General features: G+C 43.3%; 1 protein-coding gene across 1 annotated transcript; it reads right to left on the bottom strand.

Moving 5' to 3' along the window:
• Positions 1 to 7,704: 7,704 nt before the first annotated feature.
• Positions 7,705 to 16,534, bottom strand: LOC118087353 (arylacetamide deacetylase-like 3). The gene is made up of 4 exons (XM_035119918.2): positions 16,289 to 16,534; positions 14,164 to 14,377; positions 10,904 to 10,967; positions 7,705 to 9,202 (listed from the first exon to the last, which is right to left on the bottom strand). The coding sequence occupies exons 1-4, from the start codon at positions 16,520 to 16,522 to the stop codon at positions 8,431 to 8,433; spliced, it is 1,284 nt and encodes a 427-aa protein (XP_034975809.2). The 5' UTR covers positions 16,523 to 16,534; the 3' UTR covers positions 7,705 to 8,430.
• Positions 16,535 to 25,812: the final 9,278 nt, after the last annotated feature.

Genomic DNA, 25,812 nt, shown 5'->3' with positions numbered 1-25,812 from the left:
AGAATAAAATATAAAATTTTGGTAGATAGAAAAGAAAGAGGCGGATTCTCTCTATCAGACTTGAGACTTTATTATGAAGCGTCTTGTATGTGTTGGATAAAAGAGTGGATAACTCTAAAGAATACGGACCTGCTAGACTTGGAAGGGTTTAATAATAGATTCGGATGGCATGCATATCTATGGTATGAAAAGAAAAAGTCTCATACAGGGTTTACAAACCACGTGATAAGAAGATCTCTGTACGAGGTATGGGAAAGAAACAAAATGCTGTTAGAGACTAGAACACCATGGTGGGTTTCACCAGTAGAGGTATTAACAGTTAAGAAAGTAAATATGGAGGGGAGGCGGGCCACGTACGAGGAAATTTTGATAAAAACTGAAAAAGGCTGGAGACTGAAACCCTATGAAGAAATTAAAGGAGTCTTAACAGGATGGATACAATACCATCAAATAAATGATGTTCTTAGAGAGGATAGGAAAATAGGATTTGAGGACAAAAGGTCCAAATTTCAAATAGAAGTGCTAGAAGGCAAAACAAAGCTTCTGTCAAAAATGTATGACTTGTTGTTAGAATGGTATACAAAAGATGAGTTGACAAAAGAGGTGATGATTAAATGGGCAAAGGATTTTGGGCATAATATTGAATATGATGCGTGGTTGAAATTATGGAACCAAACTTTAAGATTTACTGCATGTACTGCCTTGAAAGAAAATATATATAAGATGATTTATAGATGGTATCTAACACCAGTTAAATTAGCTAAAATGTATAGAATGAGTGATAGAACGTGCTGGAAGTGTAAAGAGAGAGATGGTGAATTTTATCATATGTGGTGGACATGCGATAAGGTAAAAAGATTTTGGGAGATGTTTTATAATGAGTTGAAAAAGATGTTTAAATACACTTTCCCAAAAAAACCAGAAGCATTTTTGTTAGGAATTATAGGAGGAGAGATCAGAAAAGAAGATCAAGTATTGTTTATGTATGCGACAACCGCGGCTAGGACATTGTTAGCCCCAAAATGGAAATTACAGGAACTACCTACAATTGAGGAGTGGCAGATAAAAATGATGGACTATGCTGAACTTGCTAGACTGACTTGCAAGATCCATGACCAAGGTGAGACAAGGTTTCAAAAGGACTGGAGTAAATATGTGGACTATATGGACGAAAACTGTAGATCTCTAAAAACACTTGCAGGACTGAAATAAATCCTACGAATTGACTAAAAACTTTAAAAGGAACTGCAAAAAATGGAGTTAACAAGAAACCCGCATGAAGGGAGGGGGGGAAGTCACAGCTCGGCAGAGCAAGATGTAAGATGAAAATATAAGATGTTTTGTATAAAAGATTGTGTTTTTTTTTAATTTGATAAATTGGAAGATTGAATAAAATTTATTTTTAAAAAAAGATAACAACTCCCACCAGCTTAATAGGGATGTTTATTTAGCACAGAGCACCAAATTCCAGTTCCTAAGCCACCAAGCAGTGTCCTCACAGAAAGAGATGGTCTACAACAGAAATGTGTGACTGAGGCCCGTCTCCTGATGAGGTTTTCTGATTGCCTTATCCTGCCAGTCTGGGCCATTCTTTTGAGATGGTAAATATCTTTGTTCTTGAGTCCAGTTCACAAGCCTACCCTATTCATACATAAAATATGACCCTTTCCACAGAGGAAATATTTGGGGCCATTATGAGTCAAGATGTCTTCAGGATTGTTCTCCTGTACTCTTTATGGCACATGGTTTATGTACTTAATGTACCTTGTGCACTTATGAACATTCATTTTATTTATGACACTTTATAATTCTTATAACAATTGCCATGATGTCGGCACTCTGCTTCCACGGTTGGAATGTTTCTCAATACCAGCCACTGGAAAGGAAAGTGCTCTTGTTCCTGGGTCCTGTTCCTGGGTAGTGAACTAGCTGGGTCATGGCCCTGGTCCAGCAGGCGCTTCTTAATTTCTTGTGTCCCCCAGAACGTTTCTGAAATGACTCTAAAAATATAAGAGATTAGATTCACCTTCCTAGTTCTTATGTGTGGTAATTATATTTTGCAGAGTGTGTGGAATTAGACTCCTATCCCACTGTATAATATCTGCCTCAGTAAGAGTGGGTAGTCTGGATTTTTTAAAAAATCTCCTCTATCCATCCTAAAAAAATCCTTCTACTTTTCAATCTGCCTTTAAAAATTGTTTCTGAGAGAATAAGATTAAAAGAACATAGCCTTCAAGGCCTCAGAAACTTAACCTCCGTTTCTGAGGTACAAAATAGTCACTGAAGGAGCTTCTCCACCCCCATCATTCCCTTATTGCGAGAAGTGAAGTTACTGGGAAACAGGAAGAGGACCTTCTCGGTAGTGGCACCCTCCCTGTGGAACACTCTCCCTTCAGATGTCAAGGAAATAAACATATATCTGGCTTTTAGAAGGCATCTGAAGGCAACTGAAAAGCTCAACAACTTTGAGCCGAACCCCCAAAAATGGGGGTAGATCACCACCAGATTTTAATTCTGAAAGTAGATCACAGTCTCTTGAGAGTTGGCCACTCCTGGTATATAGGAAGCACCATAAGGCCAGTAAAAATGAGGACACTAGAACATAAGAATTGGATTTTATTTTATTTTTTTATAATAATTTTTATTAAAGATTTTCCATTTAGACATTTATCACAAATTGATATTCATAGTCAATTAATCAAGGAAAAAAGACCCAAAAAAGAGCAAAGGCACAAAAAAGAAAAAAAAAACGAAAAAGAATAAAAAAACAGCAAACAACAACAAAAAAAGAGAAAAAAGAAAAAAGAGAAAAAAAACCACAAAAACAAAGCACACAAATATTCAATCTTTTCAATATTCAATATTCAATATTCAATATTCAATATTCAATATTCCTTAAACATAACGTCAACTTCCCCGTCCCTCCCTTACCGAGTTCATTTTAAACCCAACTTCTGCAGTTTTCCCAATTTGCATATTTCTGATCTAAACAATTACATAATTAATTAATATCCTCTCCTACTTACTTTCTATAAAAGGAAAAAAGAAAGAAAAGAGAAATAAGAAATATACTCCATCTGTAAAAAAAACCCCTTAGCCTCTAATTTCTCTAAAAAATATTCCCAATTAATTATCCATAAAGATATCACCTTTAATTTAATTCACCCTATTTTTTAACACCCCCCTCCTTCCCCTGATTGGCAATTCCCTGCAAACATTGACCAGTTTTCGTACCAGTTCGTTGTCATACCAGTTAATCCATCCCCTATTTAAAATTTCTTTTAATATTCACCCCACTCCATCTCTTGCCCACTCCATGCCTCCCCCCTCTCCCCCCTTCTCTTTCTGCTGTTCCAGTCTCTGTCTCCAACTCCCTTTCCCAACATTCTTCTTCTTGTCTCCCCCAAATCTACTCTTGTACCCAGTCTCTGTCTGGATGACCTTGATCAGGTTCCGGTCTCCCTCTCCCACTGAGAGACCAGCGTCCTGAATCTTTTCTTGAGCTGGAGTCTTCTGTGTAGAATCAATGTCCTTTACAACTTCTCCCACAAGTTGCTCGGGTTCTGTGGTTTGCGGCTCATCTTCCTTCTCATCTTGTAATTCTAAAGTATCCTTTGGGAGAAACAATTGTACCTTTTCTTTGAGACTTTGTGTCAGTCTATTATATTCCTGTACGTCCTTGCCCAGTTCTTGAACTAAATCTAGCAGTTGTTGCATACAGTTATTGTCCAGTTGGAGACTCATTGTTTTGTCTATCAAATTCCTTTGTGTTCTCAAATTTCACTAGAGGGCAGGCATTTTTAGTTCTAAAAAAACCCGATGCAATATTAACGTCAATCCTTTTATTTAATATTTTGTCCTTTGATCTATAATCCAACTTTTCTTTTTCCTCCTGTTGTTTCCACTGCTAATTTAGAAATTTAAGAGTTATTTTGGTAAATAACTGCTTTGTCGGTGACGACACAATGGCGGCTGGTCTTTGTTCCCAGGCTCCTGCCTCCAGGCTTCGGAGGGCTCGTTCCAGATAAAACAAGTCTTTTGCAGAGATCCACAAACTTCAAGCGCCTTCCCTTGGCTCTGCCCCACAGGGAAGGGGTTCAAACTTAATTTTTTTTAAGAGTTTTAAAGTCCCGATCCAGCAACTGGCTGCGGGTTCTGACACTGCCTCTATTTCTCGGTGGGGGAGGGAACGACCCCCGTTTCCTTTTTAAATTCCCTCTCCCCGGACCAGATCCTTGTTCCAATTTATTGTTCCAGTAATAGATTTACTTACAAGTCCTTCATTTGGAGGTATTTAGCGCTCAGTTTGCTGCCGGCGCGGGGCTTTGCGTCCCAAAGGTAGCGATCTCCCAAGGCTCCATCCCGCTCAGCCTGCTCTCGGCGCGCCTCAAAAAGGTGCTTTCCGGGCAGCGAACGGGACTCTGCGGGGCTCAGCTGGGTTCTCTGCACCCTGAAAGCTCAATCCGGGGGTTCTCTGGGGGGTCGCGGTGCCCTCGCGACTTCCCCCCTCCTTTGGGTCGCTGGGGTCCTCGGAGAGCCGAGGAATTCCCCGCCGACGGCTAATGGCGCCAAACAAGAACATAAGAATTGGATTTTAAACAAGATCATGGAAGCACCACTCACTTCCCATTTCGTTGAGGCAAATCACAAAGCCAGAGATTTTAAACAGTCTATAAACACAAGTCTATAAACAGTCTATAAACATAAGTATCCGGAGATGAATGTCGATATATTAAAAAAGAAGCTTCACCAGAAGGAATCATACTGGATACACAGGTTTGGATCCTTAGCCCCTACAGGTTTAAATCTTCAAGTGGAGCATAGCTCTTTCTTATAATTGATTGAGATATATATAGACCATTCATTTCAAAGGCTTGGTGGTAAATATCTTCAGGATACTTGCAAGACCTACTGTATTTTTGTACAGTATGCTTGTACTTTTAAAGCCCATATTGGTGTATGTTAATGTATTGCCCTGTCATGATTGGTAGTGTTAAAAATTGTATTTAACCTTGAAATTTACTGTTGGATTTAGCTTTGCCAATCAGGAACCGTTGAGATTTGTGAGCGTTTTCAGCCTCGTAAAGTTTTAGTGTATGAACATGTTAGGGAGTAACTTTTAGATATTATCATGTTTATGTACTTAAAAGTGATATGTAAATGCTTACAGAGTGTAACTATTATCTAAGATGAACTCCGTCCTTGAAGAAACTGTACCAGTGAAACGGGGGGAACACAGCTAGCCGCCCGTCAGAGGACAGACGAGGACGTCTGAGAGACCTTAGCACAGGCATCCCCAAACTTCGGCCCTCCAGATGTTTTGGACTACAATTCCCATCATCCCTGACCACTGGTCCTGTTAGCTAGGGATCATGGGAGTTGTAGGCCAAAACATCTGGAGGGCCGCAGTTTGGGGATGCCTGCCTTAGCACCTTATTACATTGGGCTTTTTGCACATTGAACTTGGCACTTTTTGAGTCTTATTCGCCTCTTCAGACACAATTGCATATGTGCTATGTATTCCATTCCCTCCAGTTGCATATACAGTGGTACCTCTACTTACGAATTTAATGCGTTCCGAACACACATTTGTAAGTCGAAAAAAAATGTAAGTCGAATCCCATAGGAATGCATTGGGAGAAAAAATTTGTAAGTTGAAGCAACCCTATCTAAAAATTCGTAAGTAGAAAAAATCCTATCTAAACTGCATCCAAGATGGTGGACGGCGCTCCATTCGTAAGTAGAAACATTCGTAAGTAGAGTTATTCATAAGTAGAGGTACCACTGTATATGATTCAGTGTTTTCACGGTCTTTGTTATTTCTATTCATTCCTGAAGGGAGAAGAGCAGCTTTGCCGTGGCTGCTTCTTGCGACTCGAGCTGCTGCCTTGCCGGAGAGTCAGGCGGGGAGGGAGGGGGCGGGGAGCCACTTTGCAGGGAGCTGGCGGGAGTCTCTGGGGCACCCCCTAGAGGCCAGGCGCCCTGGTGCACTACGCCAGTAACCCCAAAGGTTTTGAACTTTAGCATGAAACATCCCTGTGACAAGTCCTGCTGCCAAATGTTACATTAAAGAGGTGGAATGCAGGTAGGGGGTCCTTGAGTTTTGCAATACCAGCATCAGGTGACAAGGTGGCTGTAAATTTCAGGGCAGGAAGCAATTACTTATATGCGACTAAATTCTCATATAATTCCTAGGGGTCTTAAAGTTTGCCCATAAACCCTAGCTGCTAATGAACAAAGGTTTGGCTCAGTACTGTCCCCAAGTCCCCCAATACAGGCTAAGGAGTAAATGCTACAGAAATCTAGAGTGGCATCCCTAAGATGGTTAGATGGCCCCTTCAACGCTTCTTTCCAGCAATCCCTGCAGCCAAGCTGGTGCCAAAACGTATTGCTCTGCTTTCCTTTGGACCACATCAGTGAGTCTTGTCGTCTAGGCAGTCCAGGACCTCCATATGCACCGCCCAGGCTTGCGCCCCGGAGAGATCACTTGGGTGCTGCTAGCACAGCAGTTTAACTTCATCCCTGGAGGTGCACTCCTTTGTCTCTCAAGACAGATGCCAACAACTCTGCTTAGGACAAACATTATATACAACTCTCTGAGATTAGGCCAAATGTAACTATACTGGCAGACCAGTTCCCACGCACAAGCAATCATAAATAAGGAATCCCTTTCAGAATTATGCACATTCTACAGCCCTAAATGAGGCACCCAAAAGTTGGATGAGAGGTATATTATTATTATTATTATTATCATTGTCATTATTATTATTATTCCATTTAAAGTTATACATTTACATCATCATTATCCACTATACTGTCCTGGCTCTTTAGAGACTGTCGATTTCTTTCCCTCCTGCCTCATGGCTTTCAAAATTAACCTTTATATCATTGCAATTTATACATTTTCCAACCCTAATTCTAATTAGATTTATTACAGAATGTCTCAAAGTTTAAATAAAAATAAAAAGGCAGAAAATTTCTCATTACAAGTCATCGGACAACCCTGCTAGTGATGTTAGTTGCTTACAATAATCTTCCAAACCAAATATACAAAAATGTAAACCGGCCATCTCCACTTTTCTCCGAAACCGCTTGACAGATTGTGTTCAAATTTTGACACAATGTCCCAAGCGAATATGAGAGTGACCCCATACCATTTGCGTAGACAGATGTTGCACCTGGGCCAGGTAAAAACCCTAAAACCATGTGCTCCAGAACTCAAAACTCAGACGAAAGTGCATGCTGGGAGCACAGGAGAGGTTGCAAAACAGTGCCCTCTAGTGACAGCTACACTGGTACTGCACCTAGGAAAGCTTCCCTCTCCACAGCATCTCGGCTCGCCTTTCCAGACTGGGCCGAGTGGAGGTGGGGGCTTGCCTGGGTGGGGGATGGGGGGAGGAGGGGTGGGATAGGTCATGGGATAGGACAGGGTATGCCCAGCCACAGGAATAAGCCGGGGTGGGGGGAGGAGGGGCAGCATACCTCATGGGTCAGGACAGGGTGGGGACAACCACAGGGATGAGCTGGGGGGTGGGGGAAGGAGGGGATGGGAGAGCTCATGGGTCGAGACCGGGTGGGGGAGTCACAGGGATGAGCCTGTGTAAACAGAACACGTGTAAAACATTTCAACAAAATGAAGGGGGACTCTAAAAGTGAGGGGAGTCTGAAGGGGGACTCTGAGGGTCCATTTAACAGACTGAGTCACAGCAACGCATGGCCGGGCCAGCTAGTATCATATAAATTTACTCCAATGCTTTACTTGATCATGTTACAGGTAGGTAGCCGTGTTGGTCTGGGTCGAAGTAAAATAAAAAAATTCCTTCAGTAGCACCTTAAAGACCAACTAAGTTTTTATTTTGGTATGAGCTTTCGTGTGCATGCGAAAGCTCATACCAAAATAAAAACTTAGTTGGTCTTTAAGGTGCTACTGAAGGAATTTTTTTATTTTACTTGATCATGCTGGTTTTGGATTTTTCCTGCAGCTTCACGAGTTCTGCAAAGTCCATCATCTTCATCTGCCACTCTTTTCTCGTTGGTACTTCTTGTTTCAATTTTGGGGGCTAAAAGAATTCTTGCCATGGTTGTTGCATACATAAACAGTCTTTGTTCTTCCCTTAGTATCTCTTCACCCACTACACCCAGTAAAAAGGCTTCTGGTTTTTTAACAAAAGTATTTTTAAACGTTTTCTTTAACTCATTACATGCCATTTCCCAGAAAGCCTTTACCTCTTTACATGTCCACCACATGTAGTAAAAGATACCTTCCCTTCCCTTACATTTCCAGCACTCATTAGTTCTTGTCTTGTACATTTTAGCCAACTTAACTGGTGTTAAATACAATCTGTACATCATTTTCACAACCTTTTCTTTAAGTGCACTGCATGCAATAAAATGAAAGGTCTTTATGCGGGAAAGAGAACAGATCTTTGATCAGAATCGTTTTATGAAGCTTATGACACGCTCTGCTGCCACCCTTGCACATGGCCATTCAAAGAACCAATCAACTGAACTTAGAATCCCATGGAATCCATCCTTTGCATGATGCCAAGTTACTGGCACTCCGTTGTCCTCCAACCGTTTTTTGTATAACAGACCATCATCCCTAAGCACATCATACTCGCAGGTTAACAAATACGTCTCAGGGAGCTGACGCACAATGTCATCTTCCGCTAGAAGAGCACAGTACTTTGGCTCAAAAGAATCCTTCATCATTTCGTGCAGCTCCTTTGAAAATGGGACTGGCGGGGGTGGTTTGTAGCCCCTGACTTTAAACTCATCCGGGATGTTATCTGCATGGATCCATTTCCCGTATTTCATCTTCATTTCTTCGGAAACATGGGCCCCCTTCAGGACTTGATCCAAATATGCTAGCTTCACATTCATAAACCTGAGGTCAAATTCGGCAGTCAATTTCTTGAAGAGGATGGGGACATTTTGGTTTTGCTGATAAGATGGCAAGTTGTAGTCCATTGTTTGAATATTTGGGTAGAGCAGGATCTGGGCTCTGACCTTTGGGAGATCCTTTCTCGTTAACAGATGTTGACAGACAAGGGGAGCAATTCCACCCCCAGTGCTGTCACCAGCAATGACAATACGATTAGGGTCTACCCCATAATCACTTGCATTTTTCAAAAAATATTCTGTGGCGGTGATGCAGTCCATGATTTGTGCAGGACATTTGTGCTTAGGACCCAAACGTTGCCTAGAAGATGATGGAGAGAAGGGGCAGGGGATAAAGTCAATCCTATTCTTAGTTAAAGACAAACCAGTCTAGTTCACACTTTCTAAAACAATATGTGAAAGGAAACTAAGCCATTGTTTGAAATTTGCCCTTCTCCAAGTTTGGTAGGACTGTTCCCCATCCAAGTGACATATAGAAAAATGCATAGAGTACCCTCTGCACTGATGGGTCAGGCTATGGTACATTCTAGTCCAGCACCCAGTGTTCACAGTGGCCAACCAGATTTTTATGGGGAGCCTTAATGAACTTCCAAAAGGTCAACAACTTCACAATGTAATTTAATTTAAAATTTCAGTAAACAAGGCAGTTCTAGCAGTGCTGTGATACACAAGTCATAAACCAAAAGAGGATGGCTTAATTAAAATTTACAACCCTGAGCAAATGCTTTTTACACCCTGGGCAATTTCACAGCAGATGTGACGTCTGCCTTAGAGCATGGGATTTCCCCATAAAATAGTCAATATGTCAGATACATGTTTCCACCATATAACTGTAGTAGCAGTGAGTTGCCATAGAAATAGATTAGGTGTAACAGGGTGCAAAACCTAGACTGTAATTGTCCGTTACTGTTTCAGGGACAGGTGCAGAAGAAGAAAATCCAGAAACATCAATTTACTTTGTTTTGCTGATTAATAAAGCTGATGGTATTGTCAAAGCACTTTATATATAGGGTATCTTTTTTCAATTTTGTGTTGACTCTTGAGATCTGAAAGCCTGCAGTTTCCAACAAGGAGGATATGGCTGGTTCTGTTTTCTTTATTTTCATTTTCTAGAATATTCATTGGTCTTATAATAAGATGACATTGATCAACTCCAACAATACCTGTGTTACTTGAGTTAACCACTCACATATAAGAAGGAAGCTTGAGCAGGGGCCCTTCTGTGCTATGTAAGATGCTTGAAGAGAGCCAAACCCCAGACCTCTCCTTGCCATCCCATCATAGATGGACCTTTGAGATCTTTCTATTGGGAAATGGGCAGCGGTTTATGTATAATGGGAGCATCTAGATCGGGATCTAGTGGCAGAAGGGCCGGAGCAGGGTTTGCATTCAGGGATAGACCAATATGAGAAGCGACATCAAAAGTAATTTGCCCAAACCCAGTAAGCTTTTCACACTGCCACCATAAATGTATGGAGGTCCCTCCCATGCTTGCATCCCCACCAGCATTGTGGTGAACTCGCAGTGGTGATGGGAGAGAGCTGGACTGGAGCCTAGCCTTCAGCCCAGCCTTCTGGACTCCGGATTCCTTTGCCATAGCTTCTTGCCTCCCTTGCCTCCAGAAGATTTTTTTTGCCCTGGTGCAATTCTGTGCCTTGGCTGCTGTTATAAGAACTGTCGAGAAGTCAGCTTTCCCACACACCTGTTAGAAAATCATCATAACGGACGTATCATGAAGAAACTGCCTTTAATATAGGGGTAGCAATTACAGTGCCCTGTAGTCTGACAACTCTCATAAGCCCTGACCATAAATCATGCTGTCTGGGGCTGATGGGACTTGGGCATTTAACAACACCTGGAGGGCACTGCATTGGCTAACCCTGTACCATGTAGTGGCAAATTCCCCCATTGATTTTGGGAGTAACTTGGCAGGGGTCACCTGCTTCCACACTTGTCAGCTGTTTAGGACATTCAGGATGAATGCAGGAATAAGCAGACTTACCCAACACACAAAAGCACGGATTCACTTTCTCTGGAAAGGTAGCGGCACAGCATCTGATAAGCTCCTGGATAGTAAAAAGACCTTCAGTGTATTAATACTTTAAACAATGGCATGCACATTTCTACATTTATGTGTGTTGGGATGTGAGACGAGTACGATAAAACCCCAAGTCTTCTTTTTGCATCTGAGCCAGAGGAAAATCCCATTTTTTCCTATGTATCCAGCCTTCCACCCATCCAGAGCCCAAGGCCCAAAGTCAAACTAATACCCATGTTGTCAAAGATTATTCCCCTCCCCATGGCATTTTATGCACTTGCCCCTTCTTCCTTCCTTCTCTACTACAAACCAATAGATCTGGCTTCTGACTCTCTGAGCCAGAGGTTGCCCTTCAGATTATTATTATTATTATTAATTGAGTTTATATACCAACCCTATAGCCAGAGGTCTCAGAAAAGATTGGACTACATTGGATGTCATTGGACTACAACTTCCATCAGCCCCAGCCAACCTAATGGTTCAGGAGATGTTGTAATTCACAACGGCTGGAAGGTAGCAATTTGGCAATACTTGCTTCTAGCCTTTCTCACTACAGTGGTACCCCTACTTACGAATAACTCTACTTACGAATGTTTCTACTTATGAATGGAGCTCCGTCCGCCATCTTGGATGCAGTTTAGATAGGATTTGTTCTACTTACGAATTTTTAGATAGGATTTTTTCTACTTACGAATGTTTTCTCCCAATGCATTACTATGGGATTCGACTTACAAATTTTTTCTACTTACAAATGTGTGTTTGGAACGCATTAAATTCGTAAGTAGAGGTACCACTGTAGTTAGAAATCTGGTCGCCATAGTTCCAATTTGGTAACCATCAATTGTTTTAAGTGACTGGAAATCAGGAGATAAGAATAGGATTTAATCAGGCATGCTTTTGTTAATTATACCCTGAGCTTCTTAGTGCTAAGGGATATCACATAGTCCAAGATATGTATAGAGGAGAGTCCTTAAAGTCAGTGCAGGAAGTAACAGAGAACATAGGTAACCAATACTGGCTAAAAATTGGAGGGCTATATAATAAAATTCTTAAAGCTCAAGAGATAGGAAATATGAGATTAGAAGAGCCAATAGAGGAACTATATAAACAAATGGAAAAAGCTAAACAAGGAATGATAGGTAAAATCTATAAGAGGATGATTACAAATAAAGAACTGACAACCCAACTTATTCAAAAGATGTGGAGTAAAGAAGAACAAATTAGCGAATCAAAGGTCGAAAGGATAATGAAAGGAATAGATGAGATTAAAGTAAGCAAATTTAGGGAGCTCGAACTAAAATTCTTTCTAAAATGGTATAGAACTCCGGCCCAGCTAGCTAATATGATACCAGGATTGAACCCTAACTGCTGGCACTGTGAACAAGCCAAGGGATGGTTCTCCCATATGTATTGGGAATGCCCAGAGGTAGGGGGATTTTGGAATAAAATCCTTAAGGTTATTAATGAAGTTTTTAAAGTGAAGCTACCTATAGACTTCAATCTTATGACAATGGGTATACTAGGAAACACGGCCATAGAGAAAGGTGACCAGCATACCTTCAAAGCAATGATACTAGCAGGAAAGGCAACAATAGCTCTAGGTTGGAAAGATAGAGAAAAATGGACAGTAGAGGTCTGGACTAATTATCTGTTTGAATTTATTCAGTCAGACATCGTGGCAGTAACGTCACAGGATATAACATGGAAGGCCAAGTCTACTGTGATAAGGACCAGATGGAACCCCTATCTTCAATGGATAACAACTACTGGACCAGAAGACATTCAGTGGAAATTAAAGACATTGTGCCCGTGGCTGAGGACAACTGTTTGAACCCTTCCAATGGATTATGGGTGAGGGAGGGGGTGGGAAGGGAAAGAAAAAATGGTACGGGAAATTAAACATTGGAAGGAGAGAATATAATGTATGTAAAAATTCTCGTACTTCAATAAAAATCTTTAAAAAAAAAACAACCCTGAGCTACATAGAAAAAAGGATACTGTGTGTGTGAAATCATCTATCTGTTTATCGATTTCTGAAATGCACACACTTATCAGATACCTAATGTGGAATATTTCCCACCCCCTCATATACATTGAACTCTTCCTTTCAGTATATATGTTTATATATACTGGTGTGTGTGTGTGTGTGTGTGTGTGTGTAATTATTAGAAAGCAATTATAAACCACTTAATATTTCAAAAATCCCTGAGCAGGGTACAGTCCAAAAAGGAAATGAAAAACATCAAAACATTAAAACAGAGCCTAAGAAGAAGAATAGCAACATAGAAGCATATAAAAGGTTAGATAGGTGATAGGGTTGCCATATTTTGAAAAGCAAAAAAGAGGACACTTTTGCCAACTTCTACTTATAACTATGGATCAATATGACTACCTACAAAAAAGAGGACATATCCTGGAAAAAGAGGACACATGGCAACCCTAATGACAGGGTCAAAGTCATGGGCGAGGAAAAGCCAGGGCAAAAGGAAAAGACTTCACAAGATGCCGGCAGCAACTGGTGGTAGCTGCTTCCTGTATGGAAGAGGGAAGGGGATTTCACAGTACAGGGAGAACAGCAGAAAATGCCTGTTTTGGGGGACACTGCCCTATGATATTCTCAGAGCCAGTCATCCCATTAGGCTTGGGTGGGCTGGGGAGAGCTGGGAAGGGTGGCAGATCCAAGTCCCCCAGGAGTGTGCTGCTCACTGCTCGCTGTCTCCAACACTTGTCAGCCATGCACCACCTGAAAAAAGCAGGGCTACCATTGCTGCTGCCATTTGTTCCTATCCAGCCTCCTTTTTTCTCCTCCACTGCCTTCAGTGAGCTGGGGCTTCCCCAGTTCACCTCCAGTTGTCACAGACAGCAGGGCGTTGGGGGTGTGTGCCATGTTCTGCTTTGCCTCAGGTGGCAAAATATCTAGGGTCGGCCATGGATATTCTGTAGGATGCGGTGCCTTGATTAGAATTTCCATAAACGACCTAAGTAATGGATAAGTGGCCTTCCAGGTAACCTGCTCCCAAGTTGTCCAGGTCCTAACCACAAGACCTCGAACATGGCCCAGTAGTTGATCAGCAGCCAGTGCAGTTGGTTCAGCACAGATGTAATATCTGCATGTCCGGTTGGTCTACTCAACAACCTGGTCCCAGCACCATGCTTTAGATGCATTTTCCAGATCAAGCCCCACACAGATCACACTGGTTGTAAGTTAAATTAGAATGACTCACTTATGCTCCCTAATAAGCCAGCTCCTCCATACAGGTAGATAATTCCTCTCTGTCCTGTGGATAGGCCCTTTGGCTGATAAATCCTCACAGTCACAGTGTCAAATTTTGTGTCGATAGTGAAGAGTCTGGGCTCACTCCATACTGGCACTGCAGAGCTACTCCATTTAAGGAATGTCGGTGTTGCACAGATTCTCAACTTCTCCAAAATAGATCCCTGTTCAATAAAGACACAGAAGCAACAGAAGCTAGTATCAAGCATAGTCAGCTTTCGGTTTAATAAGGTTTTTAGAAAGGTCTGCTTGTAGGAGTAGTGTGTGGTGAGAAATGCTTCGTTGATTCATTCAGAAGTTTAATTGATTTCATTTCCATTTGTTCCAATTGCATTCATTAAATGTTCTCTTGGTTTTCATTCGCCCCCTTAGTTTTCATTTTCCCTTTGGTTTCAATGGGAGACTCAGACAGCTTTATGTAGTCTGCAATGTCTTTTGTCTTCTGTGACATTTTTAGGCGACTTTAGCATTCCTCCCCCACCAGATCCACCAAACCTCCAACATAATGGACACAAAGTCACAGTTTTATAAGCTATTAAAACACACACACACACACACACACACACACACACACACACACACACACACACGTTCTATAAGCTTCTTAGTGTGTCCTCTGGAGGAAACAGCTTGCAACTTCACTGTTTCCCATGCAAATAGTATTAGTATGAAATTATTATTATTACATTCTTAAATTCCACCACCCATGCGTATCAGACAGATTACCAATAGGTCCTAATTTAACAGGTGCAATTTTATTAATGAAGAACCAATCTCCGAGCTTGCTTCCTCCCTCTGCCTCTTTTACCTTTTGTGTCATTTCATTTTGGTTGCAAGTCTGAGGACTCCATCAGCGTTGCTTTATTTAAACTTTCACTTACCTTCTTCCAAGATCTCTGTGTGGTGTTGCAATGTTATTGCTGCATCCATGGGTGTACCCAGCATAGGGCAGGGGGGTGCAGCTGCCCCCCCCTAGAAGACCAAACTGCGGGCCAGACTAGGGAAGCAAATACCCTGCGCAGGCGCCCCGCTTGTTAACACGGTAGGGGAGAGGAGGAGGAAACGGTGCTGGTGCCGTGTCTCCTCGGCGGCGGCTCCTCCTCTCAGCCCGCCCTGATTACATTTGCACCAATTGCTCCTTTGTTTTGTTTCCCATTCAGTGTTAAAATGAATGAACAGGGACCTCTCGAGGATGCTCTTTACTTTACACCTGCATGGAAGAATCTCCACCAGGGCATTGCAACAACACATCAGCGTTGCTTCATTTAAACTTTCACTTACCTTCTTCCAAGATCTCTGTGTGGTGTTGCAATGTTATTGCTGCATCCGCAGCAACTGCTGCCTCCAGGTGACCTCCCACACACCTCTAATCAGGGGTGAGACAAAATTTTCTCTGAGTATCATTCTTGCCCGCCCACCCCGAAGATTCTCCATCATTTGTGTGCGTGTGGGTGTGCCTGAGTCTAGGTTTGTGTCATTGCGGAGGATGTTTACCAGGATGCAGCACAGACAGATGCGTAGAGTGGAGGGGTGCATGGGAGCCGTTGCCCCGGGCGCACAATGGGGGGGGGCAAACCAGGCACGCCCCTTGCAAATAGAACTGGACATTTGGGAGAGGGTTTTTTTGCACAGATCTCTAGCTATAATACATGAACCCTTCAGGCTGGATAGCTCAGTAGATAGAGCATGAGATTCTTAATCCCAGAGTCCTGGGTTCGAGTCCCATATGTGGTGAAAGATTCCTGCATTGCAGGGTGGGGCTTGGTGATTCTTGTGGCCCCTTCCAACAATTCCGTGATTCTACAATGGGGTAGGTGGGTTTGCACCTCCTAAAACATGTTGTCTGTTTGAACAATTCCTGGCTGGCCAGCCCCCATGCAACTAAGAATATAGTAGAATCATAGAATCTGTAGAGCCAGAAGGGACCATAAGAGCCATCTAGTCCAACCCCCTGCAATGCAGGAATATTTTGCCCAACGTGGGGCTCGAGCTGATAACCTTGAGATTAAGAGTCTCATGCTCTAGCGACTGAGCTGCCCCACAGAAACTCCAAGTTCAAAGTCGATCCAACTTACCATCCGTATGCTTGAATGTAACGTAATGGAAATTAGGAAGAGTTTGAAAGGTCCATCAATTCCTGGAGGGAGATCTATACTTCGGACATCACGATAAATGAGCGCCACCAGGCAAAGGAGGAAGCAGATCGCAAATGTCAGCATCACCATGGAGAGATCCATCTTCCTTCCTGAGAAGCCTCGGAGGGACTGAATACCCGTCTGATTCCCGGCAATTATTTTCTCTGCCATCATGCAATTCCAACTTCTGTCGTTGCAATCCGTATCTGTAGCAATTAATCACGCCCTTGTTTCTCCAGGCATTTCTTATGCAATGCTACTCTTTCTACAAAATAAATAAATAAAGGCAATTGTGTGTTCAATTATGTATGTAAAAGTTTTGCATTGAACGTTCAAACTACATTTCCTTCTGCATTGTGACACTAAATCCTCTGGATGATTAGGAAGACCCCCCCCCCCGCATCTGCCAAATGCTAGACTGTTGAATTTTCTCCTCTTTTCCTTGTGGAAGAGTGGGTGTGTGGATCCTGCTGGCAAGCCATCTCCTGGGTTTTCCCAATGCCAAGGTTGGAGGTTCGATTCCCATATGAGACAACTGCATATTCCAGCATTGCAGGGGTTGGACTAGATGATCCTCAGGATCCCTTCCAAGTCCATGATTCTATGAATTCTATGAATGAATACCTTCCTCTTTCAACCAGATTTTGAAGTGGAGATTCTGGTCTGTGGGTTGTGTCCAATTAATCTATACTCATAATAGCCCCACAGAAATTGATGCAGCCAAGCAAAGTCATGTTCATTAATGTCAATGGGCCTTCTCTGAGTTAATGTTGACTACAACTCCAATTTGAAATTGACATTCATTATATGGTTGTGAGTTTGAGGGCGTCGTTTGGCTGTATGCCAGAGTACATGGGTGGGTGGCACTGTAGGGACGAGGGTGGCCTAGGGCTTGCCGATCAGAAGGTCGGCGGTTCAAATCCCCACGATGGGGTGAGCTCCTGTTGTTTGGTCCCAGCTCCTGCCAACCTAGCAGTTCAGAAGCATGTAATGTAAGTAGAAAAATAGGTACCACTCTGGCGGGAAGGTAAACGGCGTTTCCGTGCCCTGCTCTGGTTTGCCAGAAGCATAGCTGCCAAGTTCTCCCTTTTTTAAGGGAAATTCCCTCATGCTGAATAGGCTTCCTCGCGAGAAAAGGGAAAACTTGGCAGCTATGGCCAGAAGAGGCTTAGTCATGCTGGCCACATGCTGTACGCCGGCTCCCTCAGCCACTAAAGTGAGATGAGTGCCGCAACTCCAGAGTCGTCTGCGATTGAACCTAATGGTCAGGGGTCACTTTACCTTTACCTTTTATTGTGGGCTGCATAATTCCATCAAAGTCTGTTATGGAAGGGTGAGGGTATGGATGCTAGTTTCTTATCAACTGTGCCACACCTCTATAGTACAACATGTGAAAGGGTTGGATAAAGACTTCTATATTGACCTCATTTGGGACAATAAGGGGATCACTCTTAGTGGGAGGGAAATGAGATAAGGCTGTTACACCTTCTTAACAAGAGATTGTGAAGCTGAGGCTCCAATACTTTGGCCACCTCATGAGAAGAGAAGAATCCTTGGAAAAGACCCTGATGTTGGGAAAGATGGAGGGCACCAGGAGAAGGGGAAGACAGAGGAGGAGATGGTTGGACAGTGTTCTCGAAGCTACGAACATGAGTTTGACCAAACTGCGGGAGGCAGTGCAAGACAGGAGTGCCTGGCGTGCTATGGTCCATGGGGTCACGAAGAGTCGGACACGACTAAACGACTAAACAACAACAACAACAACAACAACAAGAGAATGACGTCCCAACAAGAGATGGGACATATCCAACACATGTTATGAATCCAGGGGAAACGTAATGTTTTCTCCATGACCTGTGAATATAGGTTGCATTCAATTCAGTGGGCCTGAAATGAGCCGATCCAAGTTAGTTGTTTTGATTACACGACACAGGAGAAATGCTGGTTGCAATTTTATGAAATGAGGGTTTGGTAATATAAGGTGTGCTCATTTGTAACAGATAATTATTGCTCTCCTTCTTGCTCTTGCCATATAAGCAAAATAAGCTCTTGGTTACCTCCCACTCACCTTACAAGAGGCAGAAGAAGCTGCAACTGCTGAAAGAATGCTGTGACTGATAGGTCACAAGATAACACATATTTAGCAAAAAAAAAAATCATGGTTAAAATGTTCATAAGTCACATGGCCTGTGGTTGGGACCTAGACACAAAGTCTGCTTGTGATTAGAACAGCTGGTGGTCAAAATGGTTTGAAACGAATAGTGGTTAACACATGTAACTAGAACAATTTGTGGTTAGAATACTTATGTAAATAGACAAATGTTAAGGGACTTTTGACCATATTTGTACAATGATAAACAGGGGGATGGGCACTGAGGGTCTGGAGAGGGAGAGATGTAAACAATTTAGTATTTTAATTAGGTGGTCATGATAGGCTGTGACTTTTGCAGGCACCTACCCAGGTGGTGCTGTGGGTTAAACCACAGAGCCTAGGGCTTGCTTATCAGAAGGTTTGAATCCCTGCAAATGGGTGAGCTCCCGTTGCTCAGTCCCAGCTCCTGCCAACCTAGCAGTTCAAAAGCACGTCAAAGTGCAAGTAGATAAATAGGTATCGCTCCAAGTGGAAAGGTAAATGGTTCGCCAGAAGCGGCTTTTTCATGCTGGCCACATGACCTGGAAGCTGTATGCTGGCTCCCTTGGCCAATAAAGCGAGATGAGCGCCGCAACCCCAGAGGTGGTCACAACTGGACCTAATGGTCAGGGGTCCCTTTACCGTTACAGTGGTACCTCGGTTTATGAACACAGTTGGTTCCGGAAGTCTGTTCATAAACTGAAGCGTTCATAAACTGAAGCGAACTTTCCCATTGAAAGTAATGGAAAATGGATTAATCCGTTCCAGACGGTCCGCAGAGTAACCGTTCATAAACTGAAGCGAACTTTTCCATTGAAAGTAATGGAAAGTGGATTAATCCGTTCCAGACGGGTCCGCGAAGTACTTAAACTGAAGTGTTCATAAACTGAAACATGGGTGTAATTGGTTCCGGAAGTCTGTTCATAAACTGAAGCTTTCATAAACTGAAGCGAACTTTCCCATTAAAAGTAATGGAAAGTGAATTAATCCGTTCCAGATGGGTCCGCGGCGTTCATAAACCGAAAATTCATAAACCGAGGTGTTCATAAACCGAGGTTCCACTGTACCTTTAATCTCACCCAGTGGGCAGGCAGAGGAAGGAACTTTGCGCTCGGTGAAAGGATAAATGCCTGAGTTATACTGACCTGAGATGTGTCTGCTTTATATACTCATTCTTGCAAGTATGTTTTTGTAATCAATAAACTTTTGCTGCTTCACCAATTTTACTCAGGCTTTATTTCAAAGGTCCTTGGGACCAGTTTTTATATCTCATGTTTTATGCCATCTAAATGGAACCCCAGCCAGTAATCTGCTGCCACCAGAAGAGCCAGAGGCTAGCTGAAGCAAGGGTCCTAAGAGCTCAGTCGTAGAGTTTGTGCTTTCATAGAATCATAGAATCATAGAATCATAGAGTTGGAAGAGACCACAAGGGCCATCCAGTCCAACCCCCTGCCAAGCAGGAAACACCATCAAAGCATTCCTGACAGATGGCTGTCAAGCCTCTGCTTAAAGACCTCCAAAGAAGGAGACTCCACCACACTCCTTGGCAGCAAATTCCACTGCCGAACAGCTCTTACTGTCAGGAAGTTCTTCCTAATGTTTAGGTGGAATTTTCTTTCTTGTAGTTTGAATCCGTTGCTCCGTGTCCGCTTCTCTGGAGCAGCAGAAAACAACCGTTCTCCCTCCTCTATATGACATCCTTTTATATATTTGAACATGGTTATCATATCACCCCTTAACCTTCTCTTCTCCAGGCTAAACATACCCAGCTCCCTAAGCCGTTCCTCATAAGGCATCGTTTCCAGGCCTTTGACCATTTTGGTTGCCCTCTTCTGGACACGTTCCAGCTTATCAGTATCCTTCTTGAACTGTGGTGCCCAGAACTGGACACAATACTCCAGGTGAGGTCTGACCAGAGCAGAATACAGTGGTAATATTACTTCCCTTGATCTAGATGCTATACTCCTATTGATGCAGCCCAGAATTGCATTGGCTTTTTTAGCTGCTGCATCACACTGCTGACTCATGTCAAGTTTGTGGTCAACCAAAACTCCTAGATCCTTTTCACATGTACTGCTCTCAAGCCAGGTGTCTCCCATCCTGTATTTGTGCCTTTCATTTTTTTTGCCCAAGTGTAGTACTTTACATTTCTCCTTGTTAAAATTCATCTTGTTTGCTTTGGCCCAGTTGTCTAATCTGTTAAGGTCATTCTGAAGTGTGATCCTGTCCTCTGGGGTGTTAGCCACCCCTCCCAATTTGGTGTCATCTGCAAACTTGCTCAGGATTCCCTCAAGCCCATCATCCAAGTCATTGATAAAGATGTTGAACAAGACTGGGCCCAAGACAGAACCCTGTGGCACCCCACTAGTCACTACTCTCCAGGATGAGGAGGAGCCATTGATGAGCACCCTTTGGGTTCGGTCAGTAAGCCAGCTACAAATCCACTGAATGGTAGCATTGTCTAGCCCACATTTTACCAGCTTCTTTACAAGAATACCATGGGGCACTTTGTCAAAGGCCTTGCTGAAATCAAGATAGGCTACATCCACAGCGTTCCCTTCATCTACCAGGCTTGTAATTCTGTCAAAAAATGAGATCAGATTAGTCTGACATGACTTATTTTTCAGGAACCCATGCTGACTTTTAGTGATCACAGAGTTTCTTTCTAGGTGCTCACAGACTGTTTGCTTAATGATCTGCTCTAGAATCTTTCCTGGTATTGATGTCAGGCTGACTGGGCGGTAATTGTTTGGGTCCTCTCTTTTCCCCTTTTTGAAAATAGGGACAACATTTGCCCTCCTCCAGTCTGCTGGAACTTCGCCTGTTCTCCAGGAATTTTCAAAGATTATTGCCAGTGGTTCTGAAATCACCTCTGCCAGTTCTTTTAATACTCTTGGATGTAGTTCATCTGGCCCTGGAGACTTGAATACATCTAAACTAGCCAAGTATTCTTGTACTACCTCCTTACTTATTCTGGGCTGTGTTTCCCCTGCTGAATCATCTGCTCCATATTCTTCAGGTCGGGCGTTTTTTTCTTTCTTGCAGAAGACTGAGGCAAAGAAGGCATTGAGGAGTTCTGCCCTTTCTCTGTCCCCTGTTTGCATTTCACCATCTTCTCCTCTGAGTGACCCCACTGTTTCCTTGTTTTTCCTTTTGCTACGGACATACCCATAAAAGCCCTTTTTGTTGCTTTTAACCTCTCTGGCGAGCCTGAGTTCATTCTGTGCTTTAGCTTTTCTGACTTTGTCTCTACACGTGCTGGCTATATGTTTGAATTCCTCTCTGGAGATTTCCCCCCTTTTCCATTTTTTGTACATATCCCTTTTAAATCTTAACTCAGTCAAAAGTTCTTTAGATAGCCAGCCTGGCTTCTTTAGGCACCTTCCATGTTTCCGTCTCATTGGTATTGCCTGAAGTTGTGCTTTTAATATCTCCCTTTTAACAAACTCCCAACCATCATGAACTCCCTTCCCTTTTAGTATTACTGTCCATGGGATTTCACCCAGCGTTTCCCTAAGTTTTCTGAAGTCGGCTTTCTTAAAGTCTAGAATTTGGACCTTAGTATGCTTGGTTGCTCCTTTCCGCTGGATAATAAACTCCAGAAGAGCATGGTCACTCCCACCTAATGATCCTGCCACTTCTACCCCACTAACCAAGTCATCACTATTGGTTAGGACCAGATCTAAAATGGCTGATCCTCTTGTTGCTTCTCCCACTTTCTGGACAATGAAGTTGTCTGCAAGGCCAGTGAGGAATCTGTTCGACCTTATGCTCTTGGCTGAGTTTGACATCCAACAAATATCAGGATAGTTGAAATCCCCCATTACTACTATCTCACTTCCTTTGGAATGCTTGGCCATCTGTTCCAGGAAGGCATCATCTGTGTCCTCAGTTTGGCTTGGGGATCTATAGTAAACTCCCACAATGAGATCACTGTTGTTTTTCTCTCCCTTAATTTTGACCCAGATACTCTCAATTTGGCTTTGAAGTTTTAAATCCTGGATCTCTTCACAGGTATACATATCCCTAACATATAAAGCTACTCCTCCTCCTTTCCTGTTTGGTCTATTTCTCTTAAATAGATTGTATCCCTCTATTACTACATTCCAGTCATGAGACTCATCCCACCAGGTTTCAGTGATGCCTATTATGTCATATTTAGTTTGCTGTACCAAGAGCTCAAGTTCATCTTGTTTATTTCCCATGCTCTGTGCATTAGTATACAGACATTGAAGACCGTTGATCATTCCCCCATGTCTCTTATTTAAGGATATTTTCGTCCCACCACTAGGTCTGCATGCTGCTTGCTCCATTTGGTCCTTGACATTCGGATGATCATCTTCAGCATTAGATGGACTCCTACCTTCAGGACCACTGTCTCCCTCCCCCACATAAGTCAGTTTAAAGCCCTCCTGATGAGGTTTTTGAGTTTCGTGGCAAAAACATTCCTCCCAACTTTTGTGAGGTGCAGTCCATCACTTGCCAGAAGTCCATCTTCAAGAAACTGCAGACCGTGATCTAGGAATCCAAACCGTTCCTGTTTGCACCATTTGCGAAGCCAGTTGTTCACTTCCCCTATTTTCCCCTCTCTCCCTGGGCCATGTCGTTCAACTGGGAGGACAGAAGAGATGACAATTTGTGCATCTAATTGCTTCAACTTCCTGCCCAGAGCCTCATAATCATTTTTGATCTTCTGTAAGCTATGGCTTGCAGTGTCATTGGTTCCCACATGCACCAAAAGGAAGGGGTATTTGTCGGTGGGTTTTATGATTCCTTGCAGCCGTTCTGTTACATCTTTGATCTTGGCCCCAGGTAGACAGCACACCTCTCGAGACATCTTGTCAGGCCCACAGATTACTGCTTCTGTACCCCTCAGTAGGGAATCCCCAATCACCACTACTCGCCTCTTCATAGGCTTGGTTGGGATTTTTCCATGTGCTGTCCCTTCCAAGGTTACCTGCATATTCCCAGAGGACTGACTTGGTTGCTCGTCTTCATATTCCTCATCAACTGTGATGAGGGAGAGATCCTCAGGTGGAGTCTGTTTCTCGTCTTCCATGAGCACTTCAAAACGGTTGTGTAATTCTAAGCACTCAGAGCGATCCCTGGGCCTTCTACTTCTACTTCTACTTTGTGAGCAGCAGGTTACAAATTCTGTCCCTGGCCAACAATTACTGGTTCCAAACAACAGGATTTAAGTTTTTCTGGGATAAGGCCCTGTTAGTCAAACCACAGCATTGTGATGGTACACTTTGCACCCTTCCCCAAGCGGGTTTGTGCCCTCTCCAGAGTGCACACATGGGGGAGTGCTCCAGAGGGCACACATGGGGGAATCAGAGCCTGGCGGTAGTCAGGACCCCCGTCCCAGGTGTGGACTTCTTTGCTGACTCATGGTGCGCCCTGAGTCAGCGCTACCCTAGTTGCTTTGGAAACTAGATCCTATGCAACCACTCAGGCCCGGCCCTACGGCCAGGCTGGGTGGCACAGGGCGCCAGGACGCCGGGGCGCCATGCGGGCGCCCCGCAGCTGCGCCTGCGGCAGCCGCGCTACATCCACCCGCCACGCTGGGAAATGGGGCAGGGGGGGGGGGCGGAGGGATCCATCGCACCACGGCGCCAGATCTGCTTAAGACGGCCCTGCAACCAATCACTTGATATGTAATCAATAAAGTTGTGGCCTAAATTCTGCCAAAAAACAAACAAAAAATCTGAGTCATGTCTGAATTTATTTCTAGGCCTAGGTTAAAGGGTCTCCACATGCAACAGCCTATAAAGTAGGAACTGCAAGAGGTTCCTACTTGAAGAAGGAAGTCTTCAAGTGACACATGAAGAAATTGGGAGTCAGGAGACTGGTGACACAACCCCTTGCTAGAGCTGGCTGGGGAAACCCAGCCAGATGGGCGGGGTACAAATAATAAATTATTATTATTACTAATACTACATTCATATTTGAGGGGATGGGGGGCACCTGTGCCCCTCTCAGATCCTGCTTCCTGAAACGCAACTCCCAAGCTCCCTCACTTCAATGGCTAGACAGATTTCTTCTAAAGTGGAGATTTGGGAGGTTCTTATAACCAATTTGTTTTTCCTTTCTCTGAAAATTGAAATAGGTTTGTATATATGAATATAAATGATAACATGTTAATTAAATGAAAGCTTGCAACTCATGGATCTGTGTGTAGTGATCTCAGGAAGGCAAACAGCTCCGAAAAGAATTAACGAGCCTCTGGAAGATTTATGTACTTTTATTTACAGTTCAAAATCACAGAGTGCGGCAAACGCCTGTCATTCTCCTATACGAAGTGCTCAGTCAGAGTTTCCATTTCTTAGACAGCACAAAGGGTGACAAGATCTGGTTCTTCCCCTTTTCCTCTTAGCATTTTCACCTTCTCCCCCATCCTGCTGTGAGTAGAATTTGGGCATCCTCCCGCAGCAAGATTGCCAAGGAGACTGATTCAGTGTTTGTGTCTGTTGGGTAAGTAAACACAACCACATGGCCTTTTGTACGGAAAGAGTGTAGGGGCCCAGCATGCTGCTGTATTTGTTGGTGGCATCCCTTGCCATATTCCCTATGGGAGAAAGAGGCTCCCCATGAAAGTTGTCAACATTCTGTTCTGTGATTGAAAATCAGTGCTTCATGAACACAGTCAGGGAGAGACTGGGAAATGCTCCCTGCATCTAAACAGAAGCAGGAGGGAAAGTTGCAAGTGCCAATGGTCTTCCACCAGCTGGATCCAGTCTTGCAGAGTTCTGCTTCCCTAGCGTTCCCTCGACTCTTTTGCTAGCTGGTAAAGTCAGTTTTAAAAGGGCCTAAGCTAGCTGACTTTCACCTGCATTGTATGTGCTATAACTGATCCAGCAGGCTCTTCTTGTAATCCTATGTGATCATGAATGTGTTTGGAAAAATGAGATCGTTTCTAATTTTTCCAAACTTCTATTCAGTCCTCCACAATTCTGAAGAAATATGTGGTTCTTTGGGGCAGCGAGGAATTCCTCATGAAAAATTCCCTAAGAAACACATTTACTTCGTATGGATTTCAAGCAATTTGCTCTAATATATTGCATTTCTATATTATTTTCACTAATATATGCATTTTATTTCCCCTTCCATTTTCATTTTAGTACCCCATACCATTTGCGTAGACAGATGTTGCACCTGGGCCAGGTAAAACCCCAAAAACCATGTGTTCCACAATTCACAACTCAGTTGAAAGTGCATGCTGGGAGCACAGGAGAGGTTGCAAAATAGTGCCCTCTAGCGACGGCTACACTGGTACTGCACCTAGGAAAGCTTCCCTCTCCACAGCATCTTGGCTCGCCTTTCCAGACTGGGC

The sequence above is a fragment of the Zootoca vivipara genome, chromosome 6 (assembly GCF_963506605.1).
Source record: "Zootoca vivipara chromosome 6, rZooViv1.1, whole genome shotgun sequence".
NCBI classification, from domain to species: Eukaryota; Metazoa; Chordata; class Lepidosauria; order Squamata; family Lacertidae; genus Zootoca; species Zootoca vivipara.
The sequence above is the reverse complement of the archived record's forward strand: the minus strand, read 5'-3'. Positions and strand labels throughout refer to the sequence as shown.

Bases quoted from the DNA above. Each gene is read 5' to 3' on its own strand.
- LOC118087353 (XM_035119918.2), bottom strand. From the start codon at position 16,522: ATGATGGCAGAGAAAATAATTGCCGGGAATCAGACGGGTATTCAGTCC. The intron at 14,378-16,288 runs GTAAGTTGGATC...TTTATTGAACAG, and splicing joins TACATTCAAGCATACGGATG to GGATCTATTTTGGAGAAGTT. The intron at 9,203-10,903 runs GTAAGTCTGCTT...ATCATCTTCTAG, and splicing joins TCCGTGCTTTTGTGTGTTGG to GCAACGTTTGGGTCCTAAGC.